We start from the raw sequence: 14271 nt of genomic DNA, 5'->3' as shown, positions 1-14271 counted from the left end.
GCAATAGGGATACGATCTTCGTCCTACCCTGAGAGCGTCCAAATATATCGATACAAAGGTGTACGTAGTCTTAAGTCCAAAGCCATTCGCCTTCCCCTCCATAGATAAAAGTCCTGCTCTTTCCCCTGAGACTGCGTTCAGGAGACGTGGAAGATCTCTTATCGTCGCGGGCTCCTATGTATCTGAAGTCTGTATCCGTAATCGAGATTTGCGTTCGTGACGGTCGATATTCGAAAGGGTTGATAGGCCGATCGTAGAAGGAAGGGTGCGAAGTTTACACTCTATGCCCCTCAGCAAGAAAGGCTTACCGAAGAAGCGCTGGCTAGATTTCCTTGGGCTAGGGGGAAGAGGTGTTTATCCCTATCGCTTTGATAGCACTGAAGTGTGTATCCCCACCGCCTTAATAGCACTGAGAGTGATATAAACACGAACTTGCGAAGAGTTGACGCAGTTTGGACAGACATCGCCAGCGTTTCCCGACCCGGAAGTTACTTAAGTCCGACGTCCAGCGACTCCGTCAACACTAAACTGTATACAGACCACAGGGCTCACAGCACAGAGCATGTAGTGACCGCATCACATATATAGCTGATATAGTCGTCAAGAATGCCTGGCCTATACATGCCATCAGGAAGACGTCCATCATCATGAGCCGGATAACGTCAATAACCATTGAGCTACACACAGGTCTGCAAGAGACAAGGCCCCAGCCCCTCTTTCCCCCTCCTCCCTCCTCCCTCATCCTCGCCCTGTTCTTTCCTCTAGCTATGTGCTTCTGCTGTACCTTAACTGACCCTCTCCTGCGTCTGGATTCTCTTTTCCTTCTTCTTCCATCTCTCGTTCGTTTCAACTTTTCTCATTTCAACCTTGGTCGTCTTTGATCAAGCACTTTGGCATCGGCCAATATTCTCATCCGGCATATCATTCCTACCTGTTGGCTCGCCACACGCTCAGATCCCTACAAACCCTTGAACTTTGCACCCCCTCATCCCTCATGACCCACATTGTGCCTCGAAAGCGCCGAGCGTCTATCGAACTCGAAGCATGCCAGATCAAACGTCGCTCTTCCTCAAGCAAGTCCCACGGCGCCGTCATCATTCAGCAGTGGCTAATAGGGCACCCCGAAGACGAGTCAGAGTACGAGTTCTCTGCCCAGTACGAAGACCTGTCGACCCAACGTCCAGCAGCTAGCTCATCGTTCAAGAAAAGAGGCAAATACGCACCCTATGATCACCCCAATTACATTAGTGAGCTGGCCCTCAGAGGTGGCTTTGCCCAATCGTCGGCGGCTGGACTTGTACAGGTCGACCAGGACATGTGCGACCAACTTGTCTTGCCGCCTCGCATTACCAGAGAGGAGCGCGCGCTCCTGGCGAGTATGCCGGAACCTCACAGCAGAGGATCCGGCCTCCGTAGCCTCAATATTTTCATGGAGGTCCAGGCCCTGATCTCGCTGTCAAGCGTGGAATACTCTTGCCGTGGCGACCTTTTCATCGACTGCATTAACCTCAAGTGGGACCAAGCAGTGCCATTCTATGGCCCTGCCCCTCGCCCGGATCACACCTACGGATTCCGGCCCACCGTCCTCACAGAGGTCCAACAGCGCAAGCTCCACAGCAACCTCTCAGCGACATCCTACTATGCACCAAGGAACAATATCTTATTCCCTTTCCTGACCAGCTTTGTCAAATGTGGCACCGCAGCCTGCGATATTGCCGACCGAGCCGCCGTCCACGCCATGACCGTCGCCTCACGTGGCATTGTGGACCTCTATCAGCGAGCGGGTCGTGCTTCAGAGCTGCACCGGAGAGCCCTCGGTTTCTCGATTTTTAGTGACGATAGACATGCCGCTCTGTGCGTGCATTATCCTGAGATAGGCATCCATGGCACGGCGACATACTATCGGGACATTTTCTTCACAATGAGGTTCAGGGACAATCTGGACAGATGGGCATGTGGGCAGTATACCTTGAATATTTGCGAACAGTTTGCTCCGACCCTGCTGCAACAACTAATGTTCGTCATCGATGAGCTCCCTGATCCTGACGCCCTGGCTGCTGAAGACAATGGAGGAAGAAATGCTTGGGCGTCCAACAGCGACGAGTCTACATTACAAGCTGACGGTGACAACTCCACTTTGCTGGACGATGAGGAAGAGTCTACTTTGGTGGACGAGGGCACTCTGGTATCGGTGGCGTCGGCTTAAATACGGGCGTGGGCGTGGCTCACATGAGTTCATTTCTGGATATCGCAGTTCTCTCTATCAGTCACTCACTCACTCACCCACTTACCACTTACCCGGAGGATATCAGTAGTGTCTGCGGTGGCTGGCCGTTACTGGACCACGCCAGTACATGAGCCACCACAAATACGGTAACTGATGATTCGCTGCCTGGAGCTCTTACTTTTCAAGGTGACAATTCCTTTGCAAACATTCCCGTGACTTTTTCATATGATCGCCTTGATTCGTTCCCATTGCTGGAGTCACTCCTTCAACTGTTTGCTTTCATTTGCCAATCTGCTGTGCGCAAATGTGCGTTGTGCACCCTAGCTGTGCCGACACAAGTGATGGAGTACTATCAGTTGTCTTCGTACCGAGTGTCTCATAGTCGAGCAGGGAGCATGGATGGTGCTATTTGTTCACTAGCCACCATAGAAGTGGGACACGTATTATGGAGAGAGAAATTTGTGGATTATATTTTGTGTTAGAACAATATCTCCCGCAATCGACCATAGGATGTGGAAAACAGGGCTTCCCGTTCGCTCAGCCGTACTTAAGCCACATGCCGATCAGTTAGTACTACCGTGGGTGACCAGGTGGGAATCCTGATTGTTGATTGTTTTTGGATTTTTTTTCGGTGACGGTCCGGATCACCCGCGTAATTCTTTCTTTTCTTCTCGAATCAATGCAAACAGCTAATGAGCCAAAATGATTGAGTTATGCAGCATGAATGTGGCAGGCTCTTTGTCTGGTGGGTATTGTTGAGGCGGTTTTTAGATTACGTCATTTTGCCTGCGCTTCTCTGCGTGATCACGTGCTTTTGTTGTCCCCCTCAAAACATCTCCGCCTCGTGATTATGCCGCAGTCTAACAACAACATCCATTACCACCGCAGCCTCCTCAATGGCAGCATCACCACATTCTATTCCGTCTGTTTCCAGCGCCTTAGGACTGGAAAGATGGAGGATGCGCTCTTCGATGCGCTCACGCCTATTCATAGCATCCCAAGAATTCCCGCCCTCCTGTTCACCCTGATGAGACCACCTGATTCCCGTCCTCACGAGACACAACAACAGCTGCTCTCGCGCCATGCCTCTGCATTCCGTGCACATCTCGACAAAGACCGCCCACAAGACGCAAACAATGAGGAGAAGGAGAAAATGGGCCGCTTGAACCTGTGCAGCTGGAGGTTGCTGCAAGAAGTCGTCGTAGCCGAAGAGGATGATCCGAGCGGGCATAAACGAAGGCGGAGAGGAGAAGGAGTGAACAAGGGTGAAAATGATGAGGACCAGGATCTTCTCGGAGGCCTGTCCGTGTCTCTTACCTACGAGAAAGTCACATCCTATTTCGTGATCTACACCCGCTTTCCGACGAGCTACGCTGTCGGGCGCAGGCGGACCACAACGGCGACGGAACAGAGTGCGATCCTATGCTCCAAGTCCTCGCCAGGCGATCTGAAATCGTTCATCGACTATCTCTGCGAGAACTTCGACATCCCCTCCATCCCCCCGCTCGAGCTGAACGGGAATTTCATGGAGGCGACGCTTGACGACTACCTGTTCAGCCTCCTCCAATCCTTTACTCGCGACGGCACCTCCAAAGTTGCCCTTCTCAAGGACAAGTTCAAGTCCATCCTCGACACGATTGAACTTGCCCTCGCCATTCGTCTACCGACTAGCCAGATAGCATGGACCCGGATATGCTGCCCGGCGAGCGACTTCCCGAGCTGGTATTACAAGATGGCCACGCTGGCACAACAACAAGGCAGTTGGCCCAGGGACACGTTCTTGAGTTCGATGCTTCGTGACGGCTCTGGCCAGACCGGCGTCAACCTCCAGGCTTGGTCCATGGATGGGGAGGACCCGTTTGGCAAAGATAGCTCGAATGCCCCCCGAGGAGGAGACGAGAAAGACGCACAACAAGACCCCGTTAGGAGGGAAGAACAACCGGTGATGAGACTGGAGAAACTGGCCAACAGCGCGTATACCCTCTACAAGTCGGGCGTGAAGTTCAAGTCCCAGGCCGTCCGTGCCGCCGGCGACGCAGTCCAAGCGGGCACCACCGAAGGACCACCACGCGGAGAATCGGCCAACTGCGTCGTCCGCGCGAATAGGAACCTTCTGATGAGCCTCATCTCCCACGCGCACGCGCTACAATAGCCGCGCCGGACGAGCCCCAACCACCACCACCACCACAACCGATTGAAGAACGACGAAATGATACCATTGACGAGAAGAGAGGGCGTTATACAACAACGGGCCACAACGGACAGATAGGACAGACAGACAAACAAGTAAACAAGTAGGGGATAGACAGGACAGATGAGACGAGAATCAGGAAGAGACAATTAGCAGAGAGGCTTCACAATTTTGACAGTTGGTCGAATTGAAGGCGCCGGCTGCTTTTTACAGAGAAGAGTCAATGTATATAGCACAGGCTTGGCCTGGGCCTTCATACGCCCTTCAGACTCTGCGGTGTATTTTTATGTTATGAACAACATCCACGCGTCCATCCATAAACCATTCATGTATGTCCCCTAGAGATATGCTATCATGTTGCCGGCACCGCTCTCGAATGTCCCCCATGGCGCATATTTCCAGCCCGCCTGTTCTACCTCGTATGATTTCCTCCCTGGCGGTGCCGGTGCCGGTGCCGGTGCCGGTGCCGGTGCAACGACGGAGGGAAGACAAAACAAACACCAACGACGCGATGTGGAAATCAAAGCGGGGATCGGAAGAAAAGAGGATTCGTTGGTAAACGTTACGTAATAGGTAGAGAGAGGTGTTGGGTCGTGCAATGGAATGGAATGGACATGCACCAGACCATGTACTTCTGAATCCGGGGAGGGGCCTCGCCAGCTCAGGTCCCTCTTCTGGTGGCATACATGCATGCATGCATGCAATGCCTGCTTCATCCATTCTCGACGCTCTTCATCTTTCCCATTCCCTTGTCGGTACCCAGGTCCGAGTTCTTCCGCTGTGGACTGTTCACGCCGCTCCCCAGGCCGTTGCTGGTGTACAGTCCCTCAAACTCGCCCCTGATCCCTTCCACCAGTTTGCCCACGGCATCGATCTCGGCGGATAAATCTTCCACGTTGCCGGCCAGGGCGGCCACTTCGTCGAACTTCCTCCGGCGGTTCGCGTCGGCAATCATCTCCTGCACAAGGAACCTCTGTTCTTCGAGGACGATCAGGCGCTCGCGGAGCGACTTTTCTTCGGCCTCGAGTTCGGATATCCGTGCCGAGTTGGTGGTGGCGAACGAAGTGACGCTCACGGCGGAAGAGGATCCCTTCCGTGCGTGGTGGGCTCCATTCAAGATGGCCAGAGAAGAGCGAGGGTTCGCGTTGTGGTGCAAGTCGACAGGTTTGGTGTTGTTGCCATGAGGCGTCGCGTGTTTGAGGACCTTCGGGAGCGACTTTAAGGGCAGCATGTGGAGATGGAGAAACTGCGTGGCGTTCTGGTAAATAGCCTTCTGGAGTTTCAACTGTGTCGGCGACTGGCTGGGCATGTCCCGTATGCGACGTGCCGCCGTGTCATACTGCGTGAACGAATCCATCAGTCGCTTGCGTGTTCGTGACGCGTCGGCGATCTGACTTGATGACGGCGGATGATCGGGGTCTTGCAGGGCCTGGAGGAGTTTCTGGAATTTAGGGAGCAGGAGCCGAATGCCCCGTTCGAATTGCAGGAGATTGGTGTACGATCGGGTGAATGCTTCGATCGCCGGCGAGGTGAGGGATGCCTGGAAGTCCCGGTGGGAGAAGATCATTTGATTGCACTCTTTACAGAGGCGCACGTCCACGGCCACGGTATCATTAGGCGCAGGCTTTTCTGTAATGGTGAGGTGGGTGTTAGCTGCCAACCTCGATATCAGTATGTCAAAAAAAAGTGCCAAATAGAAAGGGCGAGGACGTACTAGTAGCAACATCGAGGCCGATCACTGTTGAGCACCCAGTTGTCGGGTCTCCACAGACGACCTTCCCACAGGTTCTGCAGTGATGTCGCCGGAAGGAGTACTGGCTGAAGTCTTGCTGGCAGTACGGACACCGCGGCACGTCCGCGTCGTTCTGCCAGGCCACGATGCTTTGCTCGAGGGCTTTTCGAGGATCGGTGGGAACCCAGGTCAATGACCATCTCTTGTTATGGGTTGGCTGCGGGATCTCATCCGGAGGATTGGCAAGTATCTGCGTTAGCCTCGACAGCCTTTTTTCCAGGCGCGATATCTCCATCTCTTTATGGCCGAGCTTGCCTCGCCTGGCACTTTCAAACTCGTTCATCCTATCTCTTTCCAGGCCATGCCTGTCCGTGTAACCCTCTCGGCTTTTGTAGCATGTCTCGCAGACTCGATACCAGAGCCCTCGGACAGGCTCATGTTGGCAGATCTCGACAACTTCATCTGGTACATTGTATGCTCCTCACAGAACAGCTTTCCACAATGTCGACAGTTGACAATCCCCGCTGCCGAACCCAGCCTCTTCTCGCAGGTTGGATCCGAACACACATCGTATCCCGTCCGCTTTTGCCAGTGTGACTTCGTGATGATGTCGTCCGGATCGACGACAGAGGGCTTTGGAGGCAACGGCGGAGCAGGAAGGTCTCTCGAATCTCTTGAGACAGATTCGCTCCGTGGGGTCGGGGTGCTGATTCGGACCAGGTCCTGGTTCGACTCAAACACGTCCAACCCCTTGAGTTTCTGGTTCAGCACCGCCAGCGGCTGGAATCTCTTTGCCTTTACCATTTGTTGTTTGAACCAATCTTTTACCTCATCCTGCTGTTGTTCTTCGATCTCTTGATGGGCATCGTCCAGGTGCCTGTTCAACTGCAACAAGGTGACCATTTCCTCGCTACAGATGGGGCAGACCAAGCGGTCTGTTGCCGCAGCCGCAGCCGCAGCCGTAGCCGCAGACAGATCGGGTGCGCCATGGTCGAGGGAGACTCGTGATGCGATGTCTTGGGGGTCGAACGACGGAGGGGTAGAATTGCCGCTCCCAGAGGTGTTCAAGGACAGGCTCGACGCAGAGGGGGAGAGCACATGGCTGGGGAGAGGCGTGGTGGCCTTGGGAGGAGGAGCAGGAGGAGCCGGGGGCCCGAGGGTTCTACTGCTTCCCAGAACCCTCCCACCGCCGATAGTGCGCCGTGACATTGCACTGGTGTTGGGTTCCCATCAAGGGACTGGAGGGAGTTGGTAGCAACCTCGTAGAGGGGCGAGAACTCCAGAGACGCAACTCGGCGGAGGGAGGCGGAGATGGGAAAATAAATGTGGCTGTGCTGCTTAGTCATAGGTTCCCCCATTTCTTGGCTTGTCTACAGTGAGCAAGTCGATCGTCCTGTTCAAGGGGCCAGCTAACTCAAGGTCTTCGCTTCAATATGCTGTTTGCCAGACTTCTACCGAGTACACTTTGAAAGTTAACCTGATCTATCTGCCACAAAGTTTCCTGAGACCCCTTTAGAGGTCATTCGTCACCATAAACCGCTTAAACTCCGGAACCATCCCTGCCCGTCATACATCATCCATCATGCACTCTTCCCAGCGTCCTCCTTCAGACTGACAATCCGATTGAGCACAATCTTCCCTGCAGCCTCATCTGTGTCCTTGTCCAGACAGAAGTATCCGGTACGCATTGCCTGGAATCTGACCGATTCAGGACCGCATTTATCCTTCTTCTCCCCGGCTTCCTCAGGCCATGGAGCGCGGGCCCAGATCTCCTTCAATCCAACTTCTGCCATTGCATTCGGGTAGACTTTAAGACTGTCGTCTCGTATATCCGCCATGAAGCTCGGCTCCACCGCGTCTGGATTAACGGACTTGAAGAGAGGGCCGAAGACGCGGACTTCACATCTGATTGGGGAACCATGTCCCGGAGCATCAGCGACCCAGTGGATGTAGGCCTTGGGCTTCTTGACTTTTTCGCCCTCTGCTGGCTTGTCGTACTTGGCATGTATCTCGGTGACCAACCCAGTGGCCTCATCCTTCTTGAAGCTCGTGGCAATGACTGGATAAGGAACCTTCAGGAGGCCAACAGGCTTGCCGGGGGCCATGCGGAAGAAGTCTTTGCTGTCCACCTCTCTGAAGTCGTCACGCTCGATATAGACCTTCTTGGTAAAGGGCAGCTTGTGAGAGCCCATGTCGACATCTTTCGGACCAAACGCATTTTCCAGCTCCTCGTAGTGATCGTCCGGAAGGTCGTCAATGATCACAGGAACGGGGTCGAGCACGAGCATGAGACGAGGCACTGTCATTTCCAGGTATTTGCGGATTGACTGTTCAAACCGCACAATCTGGATGTTGATAGTAGCGGTGGTGACTCCGAGCTCGCTGACAAATGACAGAATGGCACCTGGCGGCACGCCTCGCCGCCGCAGTGCAACCAGAGTGTAGAGTCGGGGGTCATCCCAGCCGGCGACAATCTTCTCGTCCACCAGCTTTTTGATTTTGCGTTTCGATAAGACGGTGCCCGTGACGTTCAATCGGCCATATTCTCTCTGCATTGGCTTGTGGGGAACATCGACCTTGTTGTTGAGCCACTCATACGAAACCCGGGACAGGATGAATTCAGTCGTGCACAGAGAATGAGTAATGCCTTCGAAACTATCGCAAAGACAATGGGTGAAGTCGTAAGTGGGATAGATTCTCCATTTGTCGCCCGTACGATGATGTGGCTTTTCGAGGACACGGTAGGCCACCAAATCCCACATCTGGGGGTTGCCATCGGAAAGATCCTGCTTCATCCGCAGAAAGGCTTCCTTGGGCCGGTATTTGCCGTCTCTCATCGCTCGAAACTCGGCCAGCGATTCTTCAACGGGTCGGTCTCGATGAGGGCAAGCGTATCTTTCATGCTTGTTCTTCGGATCGGTGCCGCCTCGCTGATCTTTGAGCTCCTCGTCTGTGCAGTGGCATACATACGCGCCGTCCAAGGTGATAAGCTTCTCGGCCAACTCGTACAACCGGTCAAAGAAGTCGCTGGAGTAGGTGATCCGGGCGGGATTGAATCCTAACCAGTGCACAATATCTTCAATGGCGGTAAAGTAGACTTCTTCTTCCGCTTCGGGGTTTGTGTCGTCGAACCGCAAGTTGCATTTTCCGCCATGGAATCGCGCAAACCCGAAATTGATCGCAATGGCTTTGCTGTGGCCGATATGGAGATAGCCATTCGGTTCCGGCGGGAATCGTGTGACGACCGGTTCGTCGGCTGGCCGTTCCTTCCGAACAGCCGCCAGCCAGCCCTCCTTGAACATGGCGTCGGGGTCGACCGGCGCTGATGGCGGTGCATTGGCGGGTTTTGCAGGTTTCACAGGTTTCTCCGCTGGTGGTTTTGCCTCCTTGGGGGGTTTGGGCTGCTTGGGCGCTTTTTCTTTTTTGGGCTTCTTGTCCGCCACCGCGTTCTCAACTTTTTCTTTGACACGCTCCGGCAAGCTCATGCTTGCCTCTGCAGATTCAGCCATGAGGCTAGGGTGATGAGCCTTGTCAGATATCGCTGCAGGTCCTCGGGTGAGATTTCTTGGAGCGCTAGATGGTGAGGCACGTGAGATGAGACAAAATAAAAAGCCGAAAGTCCCACAAGGTCTCGCACAACGTAAAGACCCTCTGCGTCGCACACAAAACTGGTTCTCTAATCGTTTTCTCTGAACGAAGTTGCGTGCCAGAATAATCTGGAAGATTCGACGTATCCGTGTTGGTATGCGGTTGTGATTAAGGCCGGAGGCTGATGAGTCAAACAAAAGTTGCAAAAGAACAAACATGCCAAGAGATAATGCAAACGTGACAAATCGGCTAAACATACTGCGAATCGCCGTCTTCCGAGTTTTGCCTGCGCAAGGTCGTATCTAATGCCGCCAACTTTTTTTCGATAGGACACTGTGTCCAAGGTCTTTTCTCGCCAATTTCGGAGAGCACATCTCTCTCTGTCACGTTCTTCTTTATCGTCGAGCTCTTGACTGACGCTCGCCATGGCCCAACAGTCGTATGTAGTAGATCCCGGTCGGCTCTCCCCCTTACAACTCGCACTAACGCTCTGTAGGTTGAAACTCGTGGACAATGACCAGATACAAGCGGCAAGCCTCCACAACCCCTTACCCTTCTTCCTCAAAGCCTACGTATGGCCTTTTACGATTCTATGGCCCGTTTTCCTTGCTATCTACCTGAACGAGGACCTCTACGACGATTACATTGATGGCTCGGAATGGACGTTCGTCTACGTTGCGACAATCGTCACACTTCAGTCTCTGACCTGGCTCTCCACCAAATGGAGCGTCCATCTGAGGACTGCCTTTACCACGACCAAAGCCACAAAAGTCGAGGATGCCAAACTGATCAAGGTCATCCCTGTCGTCAATTCGGGTGCGTCGGCAATCTGCAAATTGGAGAGAGAATCGGATGGAAGAACTTCGTTCCTATTTCAGAAGAGACGGTTTCTATACTCGCCGGAGAAGGGAACATTCGCGCCGTTGAGTTATGCGCTTGATGCCGAGAAGAAGCCCCTCCTCCGCGAATTCCAACAATCGCGAGGTCTCAGCTCTGAAGCCGAAATCGAGACGGTGCACAAACATTATGGCGACAATACATTTGATATACCTGTCCCCACGTTCACGGAGCTGTTTAAGGAGCACGCTGTTGCCCCGTTCTTCATCTTCCAAGTGTTCTGTGTCGGTCTCTGGTTGCTCGATGATTATTGGTATTATTCGTTGTTCACGCTGTTCATGCTGGTGGCTTTCGAAAGCACCGTGGTCTGGCAGAGACAGCGGACACTGAATGAATTCCGAGGAATGAGCATCAAGCCCTACGATATTTGGGTGTATCGTGTCAACAAATGGATCGAGATCAAGAGTGACAAACTGTTGCCCGGTGACCTCGCGTCTGTGGGACGGACTCAAGAAGATTCCGGAGTTGCCTGCGACATGCTTCTCATTGAAGGAACTGCTATTGTGAATGAGGCCATGCTCTCCGGGGAGAGCACCCCGCTCCTAAAAGAGTCGATTCTCCTGCGCCCTGGCGACGCGACAATAGAACCAGAGGGGTTGGACAAGAATGCTTTTCTCTGGGGAGGTACAAAGGTCCTTCAGATAACCCATCCTGCCGCTAGTGACGATGCGCCGGAAACTGTGCCACAATTGAAGTCCGGCATCCCTCCACCGCCTGACAACGGCGCTATGGCTGTTGTGCTCAAGACCGGGTTTGAGACCAGCCAAGGAAGTCTTGTGCGAACCATGATCTACTCAACCGAGCGTGTCTCTGCCAACAACGCCGAAGCCCTGATCTTCATTCTCTTTTTACTGATCTTTGCCCTGGCCGCTTCGTGGTACGTGTGGCAAGAGGGCGTAAAGAACAACCGAAAGCGGTCCAAGCTTCTCCTCGACTGCATTCTGATCGTCACAAGTGTTGTTCCGCCCGAATTGCCCATGGAGTTGTCTTTGGCGGTCAATACTAGCCTTGCCGCGCTCAGCAAATTTGCCATCTTCTGTACAGAACCTTTCCGGATCCCGTTCGCCGGACGAGTGGATGTCGCCTGTTTTGACAAGACTGGAACGTTGACCGGCGAAGATCTCGTCGTCGATGGTGTCGCAGGGCTCAGCCTGGGGAAGAAGGGTGCCCCGACCGAAGCAGATGGCGCGCAGACCTCAGTTACCAAGGTCCCGGAGTGTGGCGTTTATACCACCCTGGTTCTGGCGACTGCTCACGCCTTGGTCAAACTTGAAGAAGGGGACATTGTCGGCGATCCCATGGAAAAGGCCACGCTCAACGCTCTCAACTGGACCCTTGGCCACAATGACACTCTAATCAGCACTCCACCACCCAAATTGAAGAAAGCCAAACCGTTCTCTACTGCCGGTGCTTCGCACGTTGTCCAAATCAAACGACGCTTCCAATTCTCGTCCGCTCTCAAGCGCATGAGTTCTGTGGCTTCGGTCCTGATGACTGACCCCAAATCTGGACGCAAGGCGAAAGGCACCTTTGTTGGTGTCAAGGGTGCTCCGGAAACTATCCAGAAGATGCTGGCTGAGACACCGCCGAAATACGAGGAGACTTTCAAATACTTCACGCGGAATGGTGCTCGGGTTTTGGCTCTCGGCTATAAATACCTTTCAACCGAGGCCGAGATCGGCCAGAAACGCATCAATGATCTCAAACGCGAGGAAGTCGAATGCGACCTACAATTTGCAGGTTTCTTGGTGCTCCAGACTCCTCTTAAGGAAGATGCGATCCGGGCCATACAGATGTTGAATGAAAGCAGCCACCGCGTGGTGATGATCACCGGAGACAACCCGCTAACTGCTGTCCATGTTGCTCGAGAAGTCGAGATTGTCGACCGAGACTGTTTGATCCTGGATGCCCCAGAGCACGATGACTCGGGGACCAAACTTGTCTGGCGCAGTGTCGACGAGAAAACCATCATCCCTGTCGATCCCACGGCCGATCTGGACCCGAAGATTCTCGAGACCAAGGACTTGTGCGTTACTGGGTATGCTCTTGCCAAGTTCAGCGGCCAGAAAGCATTCTTGTCGCTACTGAGGCATACGTGGGTCTATGCTCGCGTGTCGCCGAAGCAGAAGGAGGAAATTCTGATCGGTCTCAAAGACCAAGGCTACACGACGTTGATGTGTGGCGACGGGACGAATGACGTCGGCGCGCTGAAGCAAGCCCACATTGGCGTTGCTCTGCTGAATGGTTCTCAGGAAGCCCTCAATAAGATAGGCGAACATTTCCGAACCACCAAAATGAAGGAGATCTACGAAAAGCAAGTGCAATTGATGGAAAGATTCAACCAACCACCACCGCCAGTCCCTGTGGGAATCGCACATCTCTACCCCCCTGGCCCTCGCAATCCCCACCATGAAAAGGCCATCAGAAAAATTGCCGAGCAAAAAGGTATCAATCTGGAGAATGGCGATGTGAATGACGGCGCCGTCGAAACCGTCACCTCTCCTGGTGCACATGCGATCCAGCAATCGAATGCCAATCTGACTACTCAACAACGACGCCAACAAGAGGCTCAGCAGAAAGCAGCCAGTTGGGCAGACAAGTTTACCTCGAGCATGATGGAAAATGAACTCGACGACGGCGAGCCGCCGACTATCAAGCTAGGAGATGCCTCCGTCGCAGCGCCATTCACCAGCAAACTGGCCAACGTTATGGCGATCCCCAACATCATCCGGCAGGGACGATGCACTCTTGTGGCGACGATCCAGATGTACAAGATCCTGGCTCTCAACTGTTTGATCAGCGCCTACAGCTTGTCCGTCATCTATCTGGCCGGCATCAAGTTCGGCGACGGCCAGGTAACAATCAGCGGGATGCTGATGTCGGTGTGCTTCCTTTCCATCTCTCGGGCCAAACCTGTGGAAGCCCTCTCGCGAGAACGACCGCAGCCGAATATCTTGAACGCTTATATCCTCGGATCGGTGCTGGGGCAATTTGCGATCCACTGCGTGACGCTCATTTATCTTTCCAACGTGGTTTACTCGATCACCCCACCGGCCGAGGAGATTGATCTGGAGGGCGAATTCGAGCCCTCGTTGCTCAACAGCGCCGTCTATCTCATGCAACTGATCCAACAAGTGTCGACGTTTGCTATCAACTACCAAGGACGCCCTTTCCGCGAAAGCATTCGTGAGAACCGAGGTATGTACTGGGGTCTTCTCGCGTGTTCGTTTGTGGCCTTTGCGGGAAGCACCGAGTTCGTACCAGAGCTCAGCGAGAAGCTACGCTTGGTGCCGTTCACCAGCGAATTCAAATGGTCCCTGACGACGCTGATGATTGCCGACTTTGTGGGATGCTGGGTTGTGGAGCAAATCTTCAAGACTTTGTTCAGTGACTTCCGCCCCAAGGATATCGCCCTCAAGAGACCCGACCAGGTGGAACGGGACGAGAAGCGCAAAAGAGAGCTTGCGGAAAAGGCTGAGCAGGAACGGATCGAGGAGATCGAGAGGAAGCGGGGAGTGGCCAACAACACAGGCCCGCCCACGACGACCAAGGTGCGATGATCAGTGCGGGTGCAGGTGCAGCCGTACTTCTCAAATGTTGTATAGATTAGAGACCATGATTAGGCGTATCGAACGG

General features: G+C 53.6%; 6 protein-coding genes across 6 annotated transcripts; 3 read left to right on the top strand and 3 right to left on the bottom strand.

Annotated features, from left to right (window-relative positions):
- Window positions 1-994: 994 nt before the first annotated feature.
- On the top strand, window positions 995-2206 carry AYL99_09812 (hypothetical protein; the record flags this gene model as incomplete). Its single annotated transcript, XM_018841318.1, has 1 exon — window positions 995-2206. One exon carries the CDS (start codon window positions 995-997, stop codon window positions 2204-2206), a length of 1212 nt encoding a protein of 403 aa, XP_018689027.1.
- Window positions 2207-3077: 871 nt separating this feature from the next.
- On the top strand, window positions 3078-4379 carry AYL99_09811 (hypothetical protein; the record flags this gene model as incomplete). The annotated part of the gene is made up of 1 exon (XM_018841317.1): window positions 3078-4379. One exon carries the CDS (start codon window positions 3078-3080, stop codon window positions 4377-4379), a length of 1302 nt encoding a protein of 433 aa, XP_018689026.1.
- Window positions 4380-5130: 751 nt separating this feature from the next.
- On the bottom strand, window positions 5131-6445 carry AYL99_09810 (hypothetical protein; the record flags this gene model as incomplete). The annotated part of the gene is made up of 2 exons (XM_018841316.1): window positions 5131-6071; window positions 6133-6445. The coding sequence occupies 2 exons, from the start codon at window positions 6443-6445 to the stop codon at window positions 5131-5133; spliced, it is 1254 nt and encodes a 417-aa protein (XP_018689025.1).
- A 44-nt stretch (window positions 6446-6489) lies between these two features.
- On the bottom strand, window positions 6490-7359 carry AYL99_09809 (Vacuolar segregation protein PEP7; the record flags this gene model as incomplete). The annotated part of the gene is made up of 1 exon (XM_018841315.1): window positions 6490-7359. The coding sequence occupies one exon, from the start codon at window positions 7357-7359 to the stop codon at window positions 6490-6492; it is 870 nt and encodes a 289-aa protein (XP_018689024.1).
- A 371-nt stretch (window positions 7360-7730) lies between these two features.
- Window positions 7731-9659, bottom strand: AYL99_09808 (glutamine-tRNA ligase; the record flags this gene model as incomplete). Its single annotated transcript, XM_018841314.1, has 1 exon — window positions 7731-9659. One exon carries the CDS (start codon window positions 9657-9659, stop codon window positions 7731-7733), a length of 1929 nt encoding a protein of 642 aa, XP_018689023.1.
- A 504-nt stretch (window positions 9660-10163) lies between these two features.
- On the top strand, window positions 10164-14195 carry AYL99_09807 (hypothetical protein; the record flags this gene model as incomplete). Its single annotated transcript, XM_018841313.1, has 2 exons — window positions 10164-10177; window positions 10235-14195. 2 exons carry the CDS (start codon window positions 10164-10166, stop codon window positions 14193-14195), a joined length of 3975 nt encoding a protein of 1324 aa, XP_018689022.1.
- Window positions 14196-14271: the final 76 nt, after the last annotated feature.

The sequence above is a fragment of the Fonsecaea erecta genome, assembly GCF_001651985.1.
Source record: "Fonsecaea erecta strain CBS 125763 chromosome Unknown Scaff10, whole genome shotgun sequence".
Classification (NCBI taxonomy): Eukaryota; Fungi; Ascomycota; class Eurotiomycetes; order Chaetothyriales; family Herpotrichiellaceae; genus Fonsecaea; species Fonsecaea erecta.
The sequence above is the reverse complement of the archived record's forward strand: the minus strand, read 5'-3'. Positions and strand labels throughout refer to the sequence as shown.